Source organism: Oncorhynchus nerka, unplaced genomic scaffold (genome assembly GCF_034236695.1).
Source record: "Oncorhynchus nerka isolate Pitt River unplaced genomic scaffold, Oner_Uvic_2.0 unplaced_scaffold_1450, whole genome shotgun sequence".
Taxonomy (NCBI): domain Eukaryota; kingdom Metazoa; phylum Chordata; class Actinopteri; order Salmoniformes; family Salmonidae; genus Oncorhynchus; species Oncorhynchus nerka.
The window spans coordinates 21,449-40,642 of NW_027039870.1; the positions used below are offsets into that span (position 1 = coordinate 21,449).

Genomic DNA, 19,194 nt, shown 5'->3' on the forward strand with positions numbered 1-19,194 from the left:
AAGACACTATATAAAGGTATGAAGACACTATATAAAGATAAGAAGACACTATATAAAGGTATGAAGACACTATATAAAGGTATGAAGACACTATATAAAGATAAGAAGACACTATATAAAGATAAGAAGACACTATATAAAGATAAGAAGACACTATATAAAGATAAGAAGACACTATATAAAGATAAGAAGACACTATATAAAGATAAGAAGACACTATATAAAGATAAGAAGACACTATATAAAGATAAGAAGACACTTAAATGTAAATGTAAATGTAATAAGAAGACACTATATAAAGGTATGAAGACACTATATAAAGGTATGAATACACTATATAAAGGTATGAAGACACTATATAAAGGTATGAAGATACTATATAAAGATAAGAAGACACTATATAAAGATAAGAAGACACTATATAAAGATAAGAAGACACTATATAAAGGTATGAAGACACTATATAAAGATAAGAAGACACTATATAAAGATAAGAAGACACTATATAAAGGTATGAAGACACTATATAAAGATAAGAAGACACTATATAAAGATAAGAAGACACTATATAAAGATAAGAAGACACTATATAAAGGTATGAAGACACTATATAAAGATAAGAAGACACTATATAAAGGTATGAAGACACTATATAAAGGTATGAAGACACTATATAAAGATAAGAAGACACTATATAAAGGTATGAAGACACTATATAAAGGTATGAAGACACTATATAAAGATAAGAAGACACTATATAAAGATAAGAAGACACTATATAAAGATAAGAAGACACTATATAAAGATAAGAAGACACTATATAAAGATAAGAAGACACTATATAAAGATAAGAAGACACTTAAATGTAAATGTAAATGTAATAAGAAGACACTATATAAAGGTATGAAGACACTATATAAAGGTATGAATACACTATATAAAGGTATGAAGACACTATATAAAGGTATGAAGATACTATATAAAGATAAGAAGACACTATATAAAGATAAGAAGACACTATATAAAGATAAGAAGACACTATATAAAGGTATGAAGACACTATATAAAGATAAGAAGACACTATATAAAGATAAGAAGACACTATATAAAGGTATGAAGACACTATATAAAGATAAGAAGACACTATATAAAGATAAGAAGACACTATATAAAGATAAGAAGACACTATATAAAGGTATGAAGACACTATATAAAGATAAGAAGACACTATATAAAGGTATGAAGACACTATATAAAGGTATGAAGACACTATATAAAGATAAGAAGACACTATATAAAGGTATGAAGACACTATATAAAGGTATGAAGACACTATATAAAGATAAGAAGACACTATATAAAGATAAGAAGACACTATATAAAGATAAGAAGACACTATATAAAGATAAGAAGACACTATATAAAGATAAGAAGACACTATATAAAGATAAGAAGACACTATATAAAGATAAGAAGACACTATATAAAGATAAGAAGACACTTAAATGTAAATGTAAATGTAATAAGAAGACACTATATAAAGGTATGAAGACACTATATAAAGGTATGAATACACTATATAAAGGTATGAAGACACTATATAAAGGTATGAAGATACTATATAAAGATAAGAAGACACTATATAAAGATAAGAAGACACTATATAAAGATAAGAAGACACTATATAAAGGTATGAAGACACTATATAAAGATAAGAAGACACTATATAAAGATAAGAAGACACTATATAAAGGTATGAAGACACTATATAAAGATAAGAAGACACTATATAAAGATAAGAAGACACTATATAAAGATAAGAAGACACTATATAAAGGTATGAAGACACTATATAAAGATAAGAAGACACTATATAAAGGTATGAAGACACTATATAAAGGTATGAAGACACTATATAAAGATAAGAAGACACTATATAAAGGTATGAAGACACTATATAAAGGTATGAAGACACTATATAAAGATAAGAAGACACTATATAAAGATAAGAAGACACTATATAAAGATAAGAAGACACTATATAAAGATAAGAAGACACTATATAAAGATAAGAAGACACTATATAAAGATAAGAAGACACTATATAAAGGTATGAAGACACTATATAAAGGTATGAAGACACTATATAAAGATAAGAAGACACTATATAAAGGTATGAAGACACTATATAAAGGTATGAAGACACTATATAAAGATAAGAAGACACTATATAAAGATAAGAAGACACTATATAAAGATAAGAAGACACTATATAAAGATAAAGAAGACACTATATAAAGATAAGAAGACACTATATAAAGATAAGAAGACACTTAAATGTAAATGTAAATGTAATAAGAAGACACTATATAAAGGTATGAAGACACTATATAAAGGTATGAATACACTATATAAAGGTATGAAGACACTATATAAAGGTATGAAGATACTATATAAAGATAAGAAGACACTATATAAAGATAAGAAGACACTATATAAAGATAAGAAGACACTATATAAAGGTATGAAGACACTATATAAAGATAAGAAGACACTATATAAAGATAAGAAGACACTATATAAAGGTATGAAGACACTATATAAAGATAAGAAGACACTATATAAAGATAAGAAGACACTATATAAAGATAAGAAGACACTATATAAAGGTATGAAGACACTATATAAAGATAAGAAGACACTATATAAAGGTATGAAGACACTATATAAAGGTATGAAGACACTATATAAAGATAAGAAGACACTATATAAAGGTATGAAGACACTATATAAAGGTATGAAGACACTATATAAAGATAAGAAGACACTATATAAAGATAAGAAGACACTATATAAAGATAAGAAGACACTATATAAAGATAAGAAGACACTATATAAAGATAAGAAGACACTATATAAAGATAAGAAGACACTATATAAAGATAAGAAGACACTATATAAAGATAAGAAGACACTTAAATGTAAATGTAAATGTAATAAGAAGACACTATATAAAGGTATGAAGACACTATATAAAGGTATGAATACACTATATAAAGGTATGAAGACACTATATAAAGGTATGAAGATACTATATAAAGATAAGAAGACACTATATAAAGATAAGAAGACACTATATAAAGATAAGAAGACACTATATAAAGGTATGAAGACACTATATAAAGATAAGAAGACACTATATAAAGATAAGAAGACACTATATAAAGATAAGAAGACACTATATAAAGGTATGAAGACACTATATAAAGATAAGAAGACACTATATAAAGGTATGAAGACACTATATAAAGGTATGAAGACACTATATAAAGATAAGAAGACACTATATAAAGGTATGAAGACACTATATAAAGGTATGAAGACACTATATAAAGATAAGAAGACACTATATAAAGATAAGAAGACACTATATAAAGATAAGAAGACACTATATAAAGATAAGAAGACACTATATAAAGATAAGAAGACACTATATAAAGATAAGAAGACACTATATAAAGATAAGAAGACACTATATAAAGATAAGAAGACACTATATAAAGATAAGAAGACACTATATAAAGGTATGAAGACACTATATAAAGGTATGAAGACACTATATAAAGATAAGAAGACACTATATAAAGGTATGAAGACACTATATAAAGGTATGAAGACACTATATAAAGATAAGAAGACACTATATAAAGATAAGAAGACACTTAAATGTAAATGTAAATGTAATAAGAAGACACTATATAAAGGTATGAAGACACTATATAAAGATAAGAAGACACTATATAAAGGTATGAAGACACTATATAAAGGTATGAAGACACTATATAAAGATAAGAAGACACTATATAAAGATATGAAGACACTATATAAAGGTATGAAGACACTATATAAAGATATGAAGACACTATATAAAGTTATGAAGACACTATATAAAGATAAGAAGACACTATATAAAGGTATGAAGACACTATATAAAGGTATGAAGACACTATATAAAGATAAGAAGACACTATATAAAGGTATGAAGACACTATATAAAGGTATGAAGACACTATATAAAGATAAGAAGACACTATATAAAGATAAGAAGACACTATATAAAGATAAGAAGACACTATATAAAGATAAGAAGACACTATATAAAGATAAGAAGACACTATATAAAGATAAGAAGACACTATATAAAGATAAAGAAGACACTATATAAAGATAAGAAGACACTTAAATGTAAATGTAAATGTAATAAGAAGACACTATATAAAGGTATGAAGACACTATATAAAGGTATGAATACACTATATAAAGGTATGAAGACACTATATAAAGGTATGAAGATACTATATAAAGATAAGAAGACACTATATAAAGATAAGAAGACACTATATAAAGATAAGAAGACACTATATAAAGGTATGAAGACACTATATAAAGATAAGAAGACACTATATAAAGATAAGAAGACACTATATAAAGGTATGAAGACACTATATAAAGATAAGAAGACACTATATAAAGATAAGAAGACACTATATAAAGATAAGAAGACACTATATAAAGGTATGAAGACACTATATAAAGATAAGAAGACACTATATAAAGGTATGAAGACACTATATAAAGGTATGAAGACACTATATAAAGATAAGAAGACACTATATAAAGGTATGAAGACACTATATAAAGGTATGAAGACACTATATAAAGATAAGAAGACACTATATAAAGATAAGAAGACACTATATAAAGATAAGAAGACACTATATAAAGATAAGAAGACACTATATAAAGATAAGAAGACACTATATAAAGATAAGAAGACACTATATAAAGATAAGAAGACACTATATAAAGATAAGAAGACACTATATAAAGATAAGAAGACACTATATAAAGGTATGAAGACACTATATAAAGGTATGAAGACACTATATAAAGATAAGAAGACACTATATAAAGGTATGAAGACACTATATAAAGGTATGAAGACACTATATAAAGATAAGAAGACACTATATAAAGATAAGAAGACACTTAAATGTAAATGTAAATGTAATAAGAAGACACTATATAAAGGTATGAAGACACTATATAAAGATAAGAAGACACTATATAAAGGTATGAAGACACTATATAAAGGTATGAAGACACTATATAAAGATAAGAAGACACTATATAAAGATATGAAGACACTATATAAAGGTATGAAGACACTATATAAAGATATGAAGACACTATATAAAGTTATGAAGACACTATATAAAGATAAGAAGACACTATATAAAGATAAGAAGACACTATATAAAGATAAGAAGACACTATATAAAGGTATGAAGACACTATATAAAGGTATGAAGACACTATATAAAGATAAGAAGACACTATATAAAGGTATGAAGACACTATATAAAGATAAGAAGACACTATATAAAGATAAGAAGACACTATATAAAGATAAGAAGACACTATATAAAGATAAGAAGACACTATATAAAGGTATGAAGACACTATATAAAGGTATGAAGACACTATATAAAGATAAGAAGACACTATATAAAGGTATGAAGACACTATATAAAGGTATGAAGACACTATATAAAGGTATGAAGACACTATATAAAGGTATGAAGACACTATATAAAGGTATGAAGACACTATATAAAGCATTAGAGACAACAGATTGTTCTAGGTCAATCTGACATTGATAATGTCTGTTACAGCCCTGGTTAAAGCTTAAAAGTAGGACAGGATATTGGGATATCTTTATACTCTCAATTTAGATCAGTCATGTTTCCACATCAGTGGAGGCTGGTGGGAGGAGTTAAAGGAGGATGGGCTCATTATAATGGCTAGAATGGAGAATTAATTGAACGGAGTCAATCATGTAGTTTCCATACGTTTGATACCGTTCCATTTATTACATTCCAGCCATTATAATGAGCCTGTCCTCCTATAGCTTCTCCCACCAGCCTCCACTGTTCCACATATCCTACATAACACATCTACTCCCTCAGCTGCAGCAAATAGTGGACTACCAGGACCAGCCTATCCTGTTTGTCTTAGCTGTCATATCTTACGGGCCACGGGCCATGAGGTCATAGCAGGGAGATATACTACACTGTCACACACACACACAAACACACACACAGCTGGTGTTAGATATACTACACTGACTGTCGACGACCTCCTAAACAGGACGCAGCCTGGCGTTGCCATAGTGTTCCCAGCAGGATCGGGTTACCTGTTGGAATGCAGATGTTGATGTCGGACAACGTTGACAAGTTGCTTCCCCATGTGAAGAATCCACCGTTCACCTGAACAGGATACAGTGGGATTAGGCTGACATGGAGCCTACATGACATGGAGCCTAGATGACATGGAGCCTACATGACATGGAGCCTAGATGACATGGAGCCTACATGACATGGAGTCTACATGACATGGAGCCAACATGACATGGAGCCTAGATGACATGGAGCCTACCTGACATGGAGCCTACATGACATGGAGCCAACATGACATGGAGCCTACATGTTATAGTCTGCGGCTGGTGGTTTAGATACGTATGTGTACATAGAAATAATGAACCATTTAGGTCTTTAAGGCAAATATAATAGCATGTTTACATAGTTATGTTGTGTTTTATGTCTTGTCCGATTCCACTGTTTATTATAGCCAGTAATCCCCCCTCCCTTCCATCCCCTACAGCAAAACCACACAAGATCTGAGATTCAGTGACGCAGAACTAATAAATACAAGTTGAAAATGAAAGACAGACGTCTTATTACCGCTGAGAAAAGAGACTTGGTAAATTAAGTTTGTAAATAGACAGAGCGGATGTTACGGGGGTGAGGACCAGAGGGGATGGGGAGTCTTGAAAGGGAGGCTGGGATACGGGTAGAGAGAGGTAGAGAGAGAGTGGAGGAAGATACTGGTAGAGAGGTAGAGAGGGAGTGGAGGAAGATAGGGGTAGAGAGAGGTAGAGAGGGAGTGGAGGAAGATAGGGGTAGAGAGAGGTAGAGAGGGAGTGGAGGAAGATACGGGTACGCTGGGAGGTAGGGAGGGAGTGGAGGAAGTATGGGTACGCTGGGAGGCAGAGATGGGGTGATAAGATGGAAGAGAAGAGAGAGGGAGGAATAAAGAGGGAGAGAGAATGGTTGATGAGACAGAGCGGAAGACAGAGAGAAGGGGTGATGGGAGACAGAGAGGAAGACAGAGAGAAGGGGTGATGGGAGACAGAGAGGAAGACAGAGAGAAGGGGTGATGGGAAGACAGAGAGGGGTGATGGGAGAGACAAAGAGAAGGGGTGATGGGAGACAGAGAGGAAGACAAAGAGAAGGGGTGATGGGAGACAGAGAGGAAGACAGAGAGAAGGGGTGATGGGAGACAGAGAGGAAGACAGAGAGAAGGGGTGATGGGAGACAGAGACAAAGAGAAGGGTGATGGAGACAGAGTGGAAGACAGAGAGAAGGGGTGATGGGAGACAGAGAGGAAGACAAAGAGAGAAGGGGTGATGGGAGACAGAGGAAGACAGAGAGAAGGGGTGATGGGAGACAGAGAGGAGGGTAGAGAGAGGCAGAGAGAAGGGGTAATGGGAGACAGTGAGGAAGACAAAGAGAAGGGGTGATGGGAGACAGAGAGGAAGACAGAGAGAAGGGGTGATGGGAGACAGAGAGGAAGACAGAGAGAAGGGGTGATGGGAGACAGAGAGGAAGACAGAGAGAAGGGGTGATGGGAGACAGAGAGGAAGACAAAGAGAAGGGGTGATGGGAGACAGAGAGGAAGACAGAGAGAAGGGGTGATGGGAGACAGAGAGGAAGACAAAGAGAAGGGGTGATGGGAGACAGAGGGGGTAGAGAGAGGCAGAGAGAAGGGGTAATGGGAGACAGTGAGGAGGGTAGAGAGAGGCAGAGAGAAGGGCTAATGGGAGACAGTGAGGAAGACAAAGAGAAGGGGTGATGGGAGACAGAGTGGAAGACAGAGAGAAGGGGTGATGGGAGACAGAGAGGAGGGTAGAGAGAGGCAGAGAGAAGGGGTAATGGGAGACAGTGAGGAAGACAAAGAGAAGGGGTGATGGGAGACAGAGAGGAAGACAGAGAGAAGGGGTGATGGGAGACAGAGGGGGGGTAGAAGAGGCAGAGAGAAGGGGTAATGGGAGACACTGAGGAGGGTAGAGAGAGGCATAGAGAAGGGGTGATGGGAGACAGTGAGGAAGACAAAGAGAAGGGGTAATGGGAGACAGTGAGGAGGGTAGAAGAGGCAGAGAGAAGGGGTAATGGGAGACAGTGAGGAAGACAAAGAGAAGGGGTGGTGGGAGACAGAGGGGGTAGAGAGAGGCAGAGAGAAGGGGTGATGGGAGACAGAGAGGAGGGTAGAGAGAGGCAGAGAGAAGGGGTAATGGGAGACAGTGAGGAAGACAAAGAGAAGGGGTGATGGGAGACAGAGAGGAAGACAGAGAGAAGGGGTGATGGGAGACAGAGAGGAAGACAAAGAGAAGGGGTGATGGGAGACAGAGGGGGTAGAGAGAGGCAGAGAGAAGGGGTAATGGGAGACAGAGGGGGTAGAGAGAGGCAGAGAGAAGGGGTAATGGGAGACAGAGGGGGTAGAGAGAGGCAGAGAGAAGGGGTAATGGGAGACAGAGGGGGAGAGAGGCAGAGAGAAGGGGTAATGGGAGACAGGGGGTAGAGAGAGGCAGAGAGAAGGGGTAATGGGAGACAGAGGGGGCAGTAGAGAGAGGCAGAGAGAAGGGGTAATGGGAGACAGAGGGGGGGTAGAGAGAGGCAGAGAGAAGGGGTAATGGGAGACATTGATGAGGGTATAGAGAGAAAGCGGGTGAGATGAGAGAGAAGACAGAGAAAGAAGATTTGTCTGGTTCACACACAGCAGCAGCCCATCCATTCGACCCTCCTGCTGCCCCCAAGCTCATTAACAGGCTGCCTACAATAATGCTGTGTGTCCACAGGGATAGAAACAGGATGTGGACCCCAAAGAGACCAGAACAGGGGCTGAGAACATGTCAGTTAATGAGGGTTCTCTGTTCTCATGAGAATCCCCTGCCTCTGACTCATTATGTGGGTCCTGAGAGTTTAAACTGTCGGTAAATGTTGACTTCTCCTCAGGGTGTGTTTCACACAATGGACAGGCCAAGAGATGAAACATCTGCTGTGAGAGATAGACAGTGGTAACATCTACTGTGAGAGATAGACAGTGGTAACATCTGCTGTGAGAGATAGACAGTGGTAACATCTGCTGTGAGAGATAGACAGTGGTAACATCTGCTGTGAGAGATAGACAGTGGTAACATCTGCTGTGAGAGATAGACAGTGGTAACATCTGCTGTGAGAGATAGACAGTGGTAACATCTGCTGTGAGAGATAGACAGTGGTAACATCTGCTGTGAGAGATAGACAGTGGTAACATCTGCTGTGAGAGATAGACAGTGGTAACATCTGCTGTGAGAGATAGACAGTGGTAACATCTGCTGTGAGAGATAGACAGTGGTAACATCTGCTGTGAGAGATAGACAGTGGTAACACTGTGAGAGATAGACAGTGGTAACATCTGCTGTGAGAGATAGACAGTGGTAACATCTGCTGTGAGAGATAGACAGTGGTAACATCTGCTGTGAGAGATAGACAGTGGTAACATCTGCTGTGAGAGATAGACAGTGGTAACATCTACTGTGAGAGATAGACAGTGGTAACATCTGCTGTGAGAGATAGACAGTGGTAACATCTGCTGTGAGAGATAGACAGTGGTAACATCTGCTGTGAGAGATAGACAGTGGTAACATCTGCTGTGAGAGATAGACAGTGGTAACATCTGCTGTGAGAGATAGACAGTGGTAACATCTGCTGTGAGAGATAGACAGTGGTAACATCTGCTGTGAGAGATAGACAGTGGTAACATCTGCTGTGAGAGATAGACAGTGGTAACATCCGTGGTGTCACGTGTTACTAGAGTGAATGACCCGTGCGGATGTGACAAAAAGGCCAGTTTAAAGGTTTGAGGACAACTGTCAGACTCCAGCTCAGAAGCCTCTGCGTGTGTACGTGTCTACGTGCGTGACGTGGCTGCACATGTACGTGAGCTACAGCTTGGCTGTGAGTTGATAGCCTACGTGTCTGCCCCTGTGTCCGTGCATGCAGTCAGCGAGTGTGTGCGGTGCTGTGTGTGTCACAGGTCCTGAGAAGAAGGGCCAATGAGCTTGTTGAGGTGTTGAACTTTGACCCCTGACCTTGACAGCCACGTCCTCAGTCTCGTTGGGTCGCAGTGGTCTGCGTGCTGGCTGCTCATAGCTGTCCATCTGGTAGAGCAGGGGCTGCTTCCTGTTTATAGCCTTGGTCTGAGAGAGAGAGGTAGGGGGAGATGGGGAGGGAGGGAGATGGAGGGAGAGAGAGGGAGGGAGAGGAGAGGAAGGGAGGGAGAGAGGCAGGGGGGAGGGAGAGGGGAGAGGGGAGGGAGAGAGAGGGAGGGAGAGGAGAGAGGAAGGGAGGGAGAGAGGAAGGGGGGAGGGAGGGGAGAGGGGGAGGGAGGGAGGAGAGGGAGGGAGAGGAGAGAGGAAGGGAGGGATAGAACGAAAGACAGAAATGGAGAGATGGAGATGAAGGGAGGGTGAGAAAACAGAAAGAGAGAGATTGCATTCAGTGATAAACTTGGCCCCTCATCCGCTGTAACCTCCAGGGAGGACCCCCTCTCAGACCCTGACTGAGACTGTCCCCAGAGGGAGCTTCTTATCCCCTACCCCTCATCCCCAAGACATCCCTCCCTCCCTCCCTCCATCAGCCCTAAACAAATGGCTCCTCCATCTCACACTAAACCCTCCACCACTCGGTCTCCGTCTCTCTCCACTCCTTCTGAGGAGTCCAACACAGAAATAAACCTGTCAAAGTCCAGAGAACAGCTGAAGACATGACGAGACTGGCAGCAACCAGCAATTTAACGACTCCTGGTTGAGATTCCCCATGAAACACTGCTGCTAGATTGACACGGTGTGTAGTTACAGTTCCTCCTTCTACAGAGACCAGATCTGCTCTGGTCAAACAGACACTTTCTCTGCAGTTCCACCAACAGTTTGAAGTTAGAAACACGTTGGCTCTGAAACTTGGTCAGTTGAAAAGCATCATAACCATCACAACATCCTGACGAGTCCATTAGCCGTGTTGGGAGCTGTGGAAACCCTGTAGCAACACACTAGTTGTTGTATTCCATGCTGGCTGTAAATGAATAGCTCCTGGATTAGGCTCTGTGCTGTGCTGGCTGAATGTCCAGCATTAGCTGCTCTGGCAGAGGGACAGATGAGTAATTGGGTCATGTTCATTAGGGACCAAAGTGAATAAACAGACTGAAACGCTAAGAGACTACCTCGAAACACACCATTTAGTTTACATTTTGCTTCAGTGTTCCCTACTAAACACGACTCAGGCCTGTATTTGGGGCAGTGTTTGGTAATAGGGATGGTGGTGTGTGTGTGTGTGTGTGTGTGTGTGTGTGTACTAACCGCCCCTGGATGTTTCTTACAGGCCTCTAGGGACACAGGCATGTCTCCGTTCCTCCAGCTGTCATCGCCAATCTCATCGCTCTGCAGGAACTCACCCAGCTTCTGGACGCTGTGGATAGGACACGATATGATAGGACCCACACACACACACCCACACCCACACCCACACACACCCACACACACACACACACATAAATAACCCTTCTATGATACAAATAAGATTCCAGCAGATTGTCTAGCTGGTAACTATCCAGTATTCAGTATCCCTGGGCGTCCTCAGTAGGCCTCTCACCTGACCATGGCCTTGACTGCGAAGCGGACCACGGTGGAGAGCAGGAACAGTGGGGTAACCAGGATGTGGAAGAGGGCCAGAGCAGCGAAGGCCTCCGAGGAGCTGGGTTTGGACTTGTTGATCAGGGCGTGGCTGACAAACGTCTGACAGAGACACAAAGGGACACACAGTTACTCAGTTCGGTATTGTTACCAGATTTCAGAGCTGGCAAAACACTAGCTACAATTGGCCCGAAAAATGGCCTGCAGGATACAGGGATGATGAGAAACCATCTTACCACAAGCACAGCAGCGATGGGGATAGCAGCATTCATGAAAACTGGGGAGGAAAAGAGGTCATATTATGTAACAACAGAGAGCCTTTGGAGAGAACAAAGACATTTTCAAACTTCAAAGCTCTTAAGTCAAACTGAGCCCCAAATATAAATGAGGACAGAACATAAGCAGTGTGAGTGTCTGACTGGACAGAATATAAGCAGTGTGACTGTCTGACTGGACAGAATATAAGCAGTGTGACTGTCTGACTGGACAGAATATAAGCAGTGTGACTGTCTGACTGGACAGAATATAAGCAGTGTGACTGTCTGACTGGACAGAATATAAGCAGTGTGACTGTCTGACTGGACAGAATATAAGCAGTGTGAGTGTCTTACTGGACAGAACATAAGCAGTGTGACTGTCTGACTGGACAGAATATAAGCAGTGTGAGTGTCTTACTGGACAGAACATAAGCAGTGTGAGTGTCTTACTGGACAGAATATAAGCAGTGTGAGTGTCTTACTGGACAGAACATAAGCAGTGTGAGTGTCTTACTGGACAGAACATAAGCAGTGTGAGTGTCTTACTGGACAGAACATAAGCAGCGTGAGTGTCTTACTGGACAGAACATAAGCAGTGTGAGTGTCTTACTGGACAGAACATAAGCAGTGTGAGTGTCTTACTGGACAGAACATAAGCAGTGTGAGTGTCTTACTGGACAGAACATAAGCAGTGTGAGTGTCTTACTGGACAGAACATAAGCAGTGTGAGTGTCTTACTGGACAGAACATAAGCAGTGTGAGTGTCTTACTGGACAGAACATAAGCAGCGTGAGTGTCTTACTGGACAGAACATGAGCAGTGTGAGTGTCTTACTGGACAAAATGAAGGGGATTTCACAGCTCAAAATAAAGGATGTGATAGCTATTATAAAGTAACAGAGGAGATGTGTCTTATTGGAGGTGTAGAGGGCGAAGGTGTGTGTGTCTCACTAGACATGGAGGGTGAGAGGGCGAAGGTGTGTGTGTGTCTCACTAGACATGGAGGTGTAGAGGGCGAAGGTGTGTGTGTCTCACTAGACATGGAGGTGTAGAGGGCGAAGGTGTGTGTGTGTCTCACTAGACATGGAGGTGTAGAGAGCCAAGGTGTGTGTGTCTCACTAGACATGGAGGTGTAGAGGGCGAAGGTGTGTGTGTGTCTCACTAGACATGGAGGTGTAGAGGGCGAAGGTGTGTGTGTGTCTCACTAGACATGGAGGTGTAGAGGGCGAAGGTGTGTGTGTGTCTCACTAGACATGGAGGTGTAGAGGGCGAAGGTGTGTGTGTCTCACTAGACATGGAGGTGTAGAGGGCGAAGGTGTGTGTGTCTCACTAGACATGGAGGTGTAGAGGGCGAAGGTGTGTGTGTCTCACTAGACATGGAGGTGTAGAGGGCGAAGGTGTGTGTGTGTCTCACTAGACATGGAGGTGTAGAGGGCGAAGGTGTGTGTGTGTCTCACTAGACATGGAGGTGTAGAGGGCGAAGGTGTGTGTGTGTCTCACTAGACATGGAGGTGTAGAGGGCGAAGGTGTGTGTGTCTCACTAGACATGGAGGTGTAGAGGGGGTGTAGGTGTGTGTGTGTCCCACTAGACATGGAGGTGTAGAGGGCGAAGGTGTGTGTGTCTCACTAGACATGGAGGTGTAGAGGGGGTGTAGGTGTGTGTGTGTCTCACTAGACATGGAGGTGTAGAGGGCGAAGGTGTGTGTGTGTCTCACTAGACATGGAGGTGTAGAGGGCGAAGGTGTGTGTGTCTCAATAGACATGGAGGTGTAGAGGGCGAAGGTGTGTGTGTGTCTCACTAGACATGGAGGTGTAGAGGGCCAAGGTGTGTGTGTCTCAATAGACATGGAGATGTAGAGGGCGAAGGTGTGTTTGTGTCTCACTAGACATGGAGGTGTAGAGGGCGAAGGTGCGGAGGCTGGTGAGCTCTTTGCCCCTGGTATCTTCTACACTGTCACAGAAGATGTTCTCCCAGGCGTACAGCTTCAGCAGCTTGATCCCCTTCAGAATCTCTGTGGTCTTCTTCAGACGTTCCGTAGATTGGTCCTGTCAGAAGAGGGCGATGCCTTACTGAAGATTTAAACTATAAAATAATATAAACATATTCTCATTTCAACTGTTTTTAAAGGTTATTGTTTCCTTATCATATACTGTTTCCCTCATCACAACAGAAAATAACTGAAATCACTCAAATCTAGGCTATTTATTCATGGTAAAGCTTGCAGGTTCATCTCTAAAGAGACAGTGAAACTATGATCTAAGGGTTTGGTGCAGGCAGTGTACAACCTGAGTGTCTCAACGTGAACAGAGGGTGACTCACCAGGGTGCTCTTCTGGGTGTCAGCCAGCTTGGTAGCGATCAGGTATTGGACTGGAGCCAGCAGCACGATGACTGAAGATCCAATCAGAGCACTGGTCCCCAGCAGGTAGTACAGCAAGATCACGCCCATCACAATCTGAGCAGGAACACAACACAAAGATATGAGGGATATATTGGGGAGTTATTATAGATATATTAGGGAGTTATGAGGGATATATTGGGGAGTTATTATAGATATATTAGGGAGTTATGAGGGATATATTGGGGAGTTATTAGGGAGTTATTAGGGATATATTAGGGAGTCATTAAGGAGTTATGAGGGATATATTAGGGAGTCATTAAGGAGTTATGAGGGATATATTAGAGAGTTATTAGGGGTATATTATAGATATATTAGGGAGTTATGAGGGATATATTGGGGAGTTATTATAGATATATTAGGGAGTTATGAGGGATATATTGGGGAGTTATTATAGATATATTAGGGAGTTATGAGGGATATATTGGGGAGTTATTAGGGAGTTATTAGGGATATATTAGGGAGTCATTAAGGAGTTATGAGGGATATATTAGGGAGTCATTAAGGAGTTATGAGGGATATATTAGAGAGTTATTAGGGATATATTAGGGAGTTATTAGGGAGTTATTAGGGATATATTAGGGAGTTATAAGGGATATATTAGGGAGTTATTAAGGAGTTATGAGGGATATATTAGGGAGTTATTAAGGAGTTATGAGGGATATATTAGGGAGTTATTAGAGATATATTAGGGAGTTATTAGGGATATATTGGGGAGTTATTAGAGATATATTAGGGAGTTATTAGGGATATATTAGGGAGTTATTAGGGATATATTAGGGAGTTATGAGGGATATATTAGGGAGTTATTAGGGATATATTGGGGAGTTATTAGATATATATTAGGGAGTCATTAAGGAGTTATGAGGGATATATTAGGGAGTTATTAAGGAGTTATGAGGGATATATTAGGGAGTTATTAGGGATATATTGGGGAGTTATTAGATATATATTAGGGAGTCATTAAGGAGTTATGAGGGATATATTAGGGAGTTATTAGGGAGTTATGAGGGATATATTAGGGAGTTATTAGGGAGTTATTAGGGAGTTATTAGGGAGTTATTAGGGATATATTAGGGAGTTATTAGGGATATATTAGGGAGTTATTAGGGAGTTATTAAGGAGTTATTATGGAGTTATGAGGGATATATTAGGGATATATTAGGGAGTTATTAGGGAGTTATTAGGGATATATTAGGGATATATTATGGAGTTATGAGGGATATATTAGGGAGTTATTAGAGAGTTATGAGGGATATATTAGGGATATATTAGTGATATATTATTGAGTTATTAGGAATAAATTAGGGAGCTTTGTGGGATATATTATGGAGTTATTAGGGAGTTATTAGGGATATATTATTGATGCATAATATTACGGTCATATTGGTACTGGCAGATAATGGCTTAAAAAAGACATACTTGTTCATTTAAGATCAGGTTGTTGGCCGGATCATACATAGAGACTATGTCCAGATTGTATCTTACCAGCATGGCCCCACCTGCACTTACGTCGAATTGACCTCAAAAGTTTTTTGTTGTTGTTGCATTTTAAATTAACACTAACCCTTTTCCTAACCTTAACCTAATTCTCCTAACCTGCTACGTTAATTATCCTAACCTACTGCGTAAATTCTCCTAACCTGCTAAGAAAAGTACATTTCGACATTAACTGAATTCTATCTAGTCAAAACCCACCTGCACAGGCATGGCCCAGAGGTTGGGACACAGGAAGAGGAACCACATGAGCTGGTTGGTTTCTATGGCAACCAGGTTGTTGATCTGGCCCAGGGTCATCTCTCCCATGGACATGTTAGAGGTGGACAGACGCAGGATCTTGTTGTAGATCATCGCCTAGGAAACGGACAGGACAGAGGACATTAACAACCTACTAGATACAGTACATTCACTTCTGTCACTGTCTACGGCTGTCCCGATTCTCCACCTCTGTGACTGTCTACGGCTGTCCCGATTCTCCACCTCTGTGACTGTCTACGGCTGTCCAGATTCTCCACCTCTGTGACTGTCTACGGCTGTCCAGATTCTCCACCTCTGTGACTGTCTACGGCAGTCCCGATTCTCCACCTCTGTGACTGTCGATTCTCCACGGCTGTCCCAGATTCTCCACCTCTGTGACTGTCGACGGCTGTCCCGATTCTCCACCTCTGTGACTGTCTACGGCTGTCCCGATTCCCCACCTCTGTGACTGTCTACGGCTGTCCCGATTCTCCACCTCTGTGACTGTCGACGGCTGTCCCGATTCTCCACCTCTGTGACTGTCTACGGCTGTCCCGATTCTACACCTCTGTGACTGTCTACGGCTGTCCCGATTCTCCACCTCTGTGACTGTCTACGGCTGTCCCGATTCTCCACCTCTGTGACTGTCTACGGCTGTCCCGATTCTCCACCTCTGTGACTGTCTACGGCTGTCCAGATTCTCCACCTCTGTGACTGTCTACGGCTGTCCAGATTCTCCACCTCTGTGACTGTCTACGGCAGTCACAGATTCTCCACCTCTGTGACTGTCGACGGCTGTCCCGATTCTCCACCTCTGTGACTGTCTACGGCTGTCCCGATTCTCCACCTCTGTGACTGTCTACGGCTGTCCCGATTCCCCACCTCTGTGACTGTCTACGGCTGTCCCGATTCTCCACCTCTGTGACTGTCTACGGCTGTCCCGATTCTCCACCTCTGTGACTGTCTACGGCTGTCCAGATTCCCCACTTTATTTTTGCACCTCCCCACTCCCCGTCATGAATTGAACAACGGCAGAAACTCCCGTCAGCCAATGACTACACATCTAACGCTTTTAAATCTATGACAGAGACTGAACAAGTGAACACTTTGGGTAAAGGATGGAGAATCGGTGACGCAGTATCCTACAAATCCCAGAATCCTCCAGTCAGTCACCAGCAGGGCTCCACGGAGGTTGATGCCGGTCTCTATGGTGACATAGTAGGAGGCCTGTAGGAAGGTCCGCTGTAGCACCAGGGCCAGGAACAGCAGAACAGCCAGCACTGACGTATTCTGGAGCAGCTCGTTGGATGACATGAAGTAGACCTCGAAATAGGGGACCTGATAGACAGTCACACACACACACACACACACACACACACACACACACACACACACACACACACACACACACACACACACACACACACACACACACACACACACACACACACACACACACACACACACACACACACACAGATAGTAGGTTAGAGCAGATGTAGGGGACTGTGAAAAGCAAGACCTGACACTACCCAGACCCCGTCACTACCCAGACCCTGTCACACACAGAGAAGGACAGAGAGTGAGAGAGTGTGAGATGAGTGAGGAATTTTCCATGTCACTTAGAAATGCACGCCTGCAGTACTTCAGCCTAAACTCTCTGTTCCTCTGTTCAGCCCTCTGACACCGGCACTGCGCACGATGCTCTACTTTAGAGAGATGTTCCTCTGTTCAGCCCTCTGACATGATGCTCTACTTTAGAGAGACGTTCCTCTGTTCAGCCTCTGACATGATGCTCTACTTTAGAGAGGTCCTCTGTTCAGCCCTCTGACATGATGCTCTACTTCAGAGAGACGTTCCTCTGTTCAGCCCTCTAACATGATGCTCTACTTCAGAGAGTTCCTCTGTTCAGCCCTCTAACATGATGCTCTACTTCAGAGAGACGTTCCTCTGTTCAGCCTCTGACATGATGCTCTACTTCAGAGAGAGACGTTCCTCTGTTCAGCCCTCTAACATGATGCTCTACTTCAGAGAGAGTTCCTCTCAGCCTCTCAGCTCTACTTTAAGAGACCTCTAACATGATGCTACTCTACTTCAGAGAGACGTTCCTCTGTTCAGCCCTCTAACTGCTCTACTTTAGAGAGAGATGTTCCTCTGTTCAGCCTCTGACATGATGCTCTACTTTAGAGAGACGTTCCTCTGTTCAGCCTCTGACATGATGCTCTACTTTAGAGAGAGTTCCTCTGTTCAGCCCTCTAACATGATGCTCTACTCTTTCAGCCCTCTGAGATGCTCTACGTTCCTCTGTTCAGCCTCTAACATGATGCTCTACTTTAGAGAGATGTTCCTCTGTTCAGCCCTCTGACATGATGCTCTACTTTAGAGAGACGGTCCTCTGTTCAGCCCTCTGACATGATGCTCTACTTTAGAGAGACGTTCCTCTGTTCAGCCCTCTGACATGATGCTCTACTTTAGAGAGAGTTCCTCTGTTCAGCCCTCTGACATGATGCTCACTTTGATGTTCCTCTGTTCAGCCCTCTGACATGATGCTCTACTTTAGAGAGGCGTTCCTCTGTTCAGCCCTCTGACATGATGCTCTACTTCAGAGAGAGACGTTCCTCTGTTCAGCCCTCTAACATGATGCTCTACTTCAGAGAGTTCCTCTGTTCAGCCCTCTGACATGATGCTCTACTTCAGAGAGAGACGTTCCTCTGTTCAGCCCTCTGACATGATGCTCTACTTTAGAGAGACGTTCCTCTGTTCAGCCCTCTGACATGATGCTCTACTTCAGAGAGAGACGTTCCTCTGTTCAGCCCTCTGACATGATGCTCTACTTTAGAGAGACGTTCCTCTGTTCAGCCCTCTAACATGATGCTCTACTTTAGAGAGAGACGTTCCTCTGTTATGAGCTCTCTGACATGATGCTCTACTTTAGAGAGAGTTCCTCTGTTCAGC

At 41.2% G+C, this 19,194-nt stretch overlaps 1 protein-coding gene across 1 annotated transcript in view; it reads right to left on the reverse strand.

Moving 5' to 3' along the window:
* Window positions 1-17,572, reverse strand: part of LOC115126478 (ATP-binding cassette sub-family C member 9-like) — a gene marked incomplete at its 3' end in the record, with an annotated part of 38,833 nt that extends 21,261 nt beyond the window's left edge. The window contains 9 exon segments of the mRNA XM_065015423.1: window positions 6,257-6,329; window positions 10,253-10,360; window positions 11,516-11,624; window positions 11,808-11,950; window positions 12,085-12,125; window positions 13,988-14,150; window positions 14,425-14,559; window positions 16,201-16,356; window positions 17,413-17,572. Of these exon segments, the coding sequence (XP_064871495.1) occupies window positions 6,257-6,329; window positions 10,253-10,360; window positions 11,516-11,624; window positions 11,808-11,950; window positions 12,085-12,125; window positions 13,988-14,150; window positions 14,425-14,559; window positions 16,201-16,356; window positions 17,413-17,553 (1,069 nt within the window).
* Window positions 17,573-19,194: the final 1,622 nt, after the last annotated feature.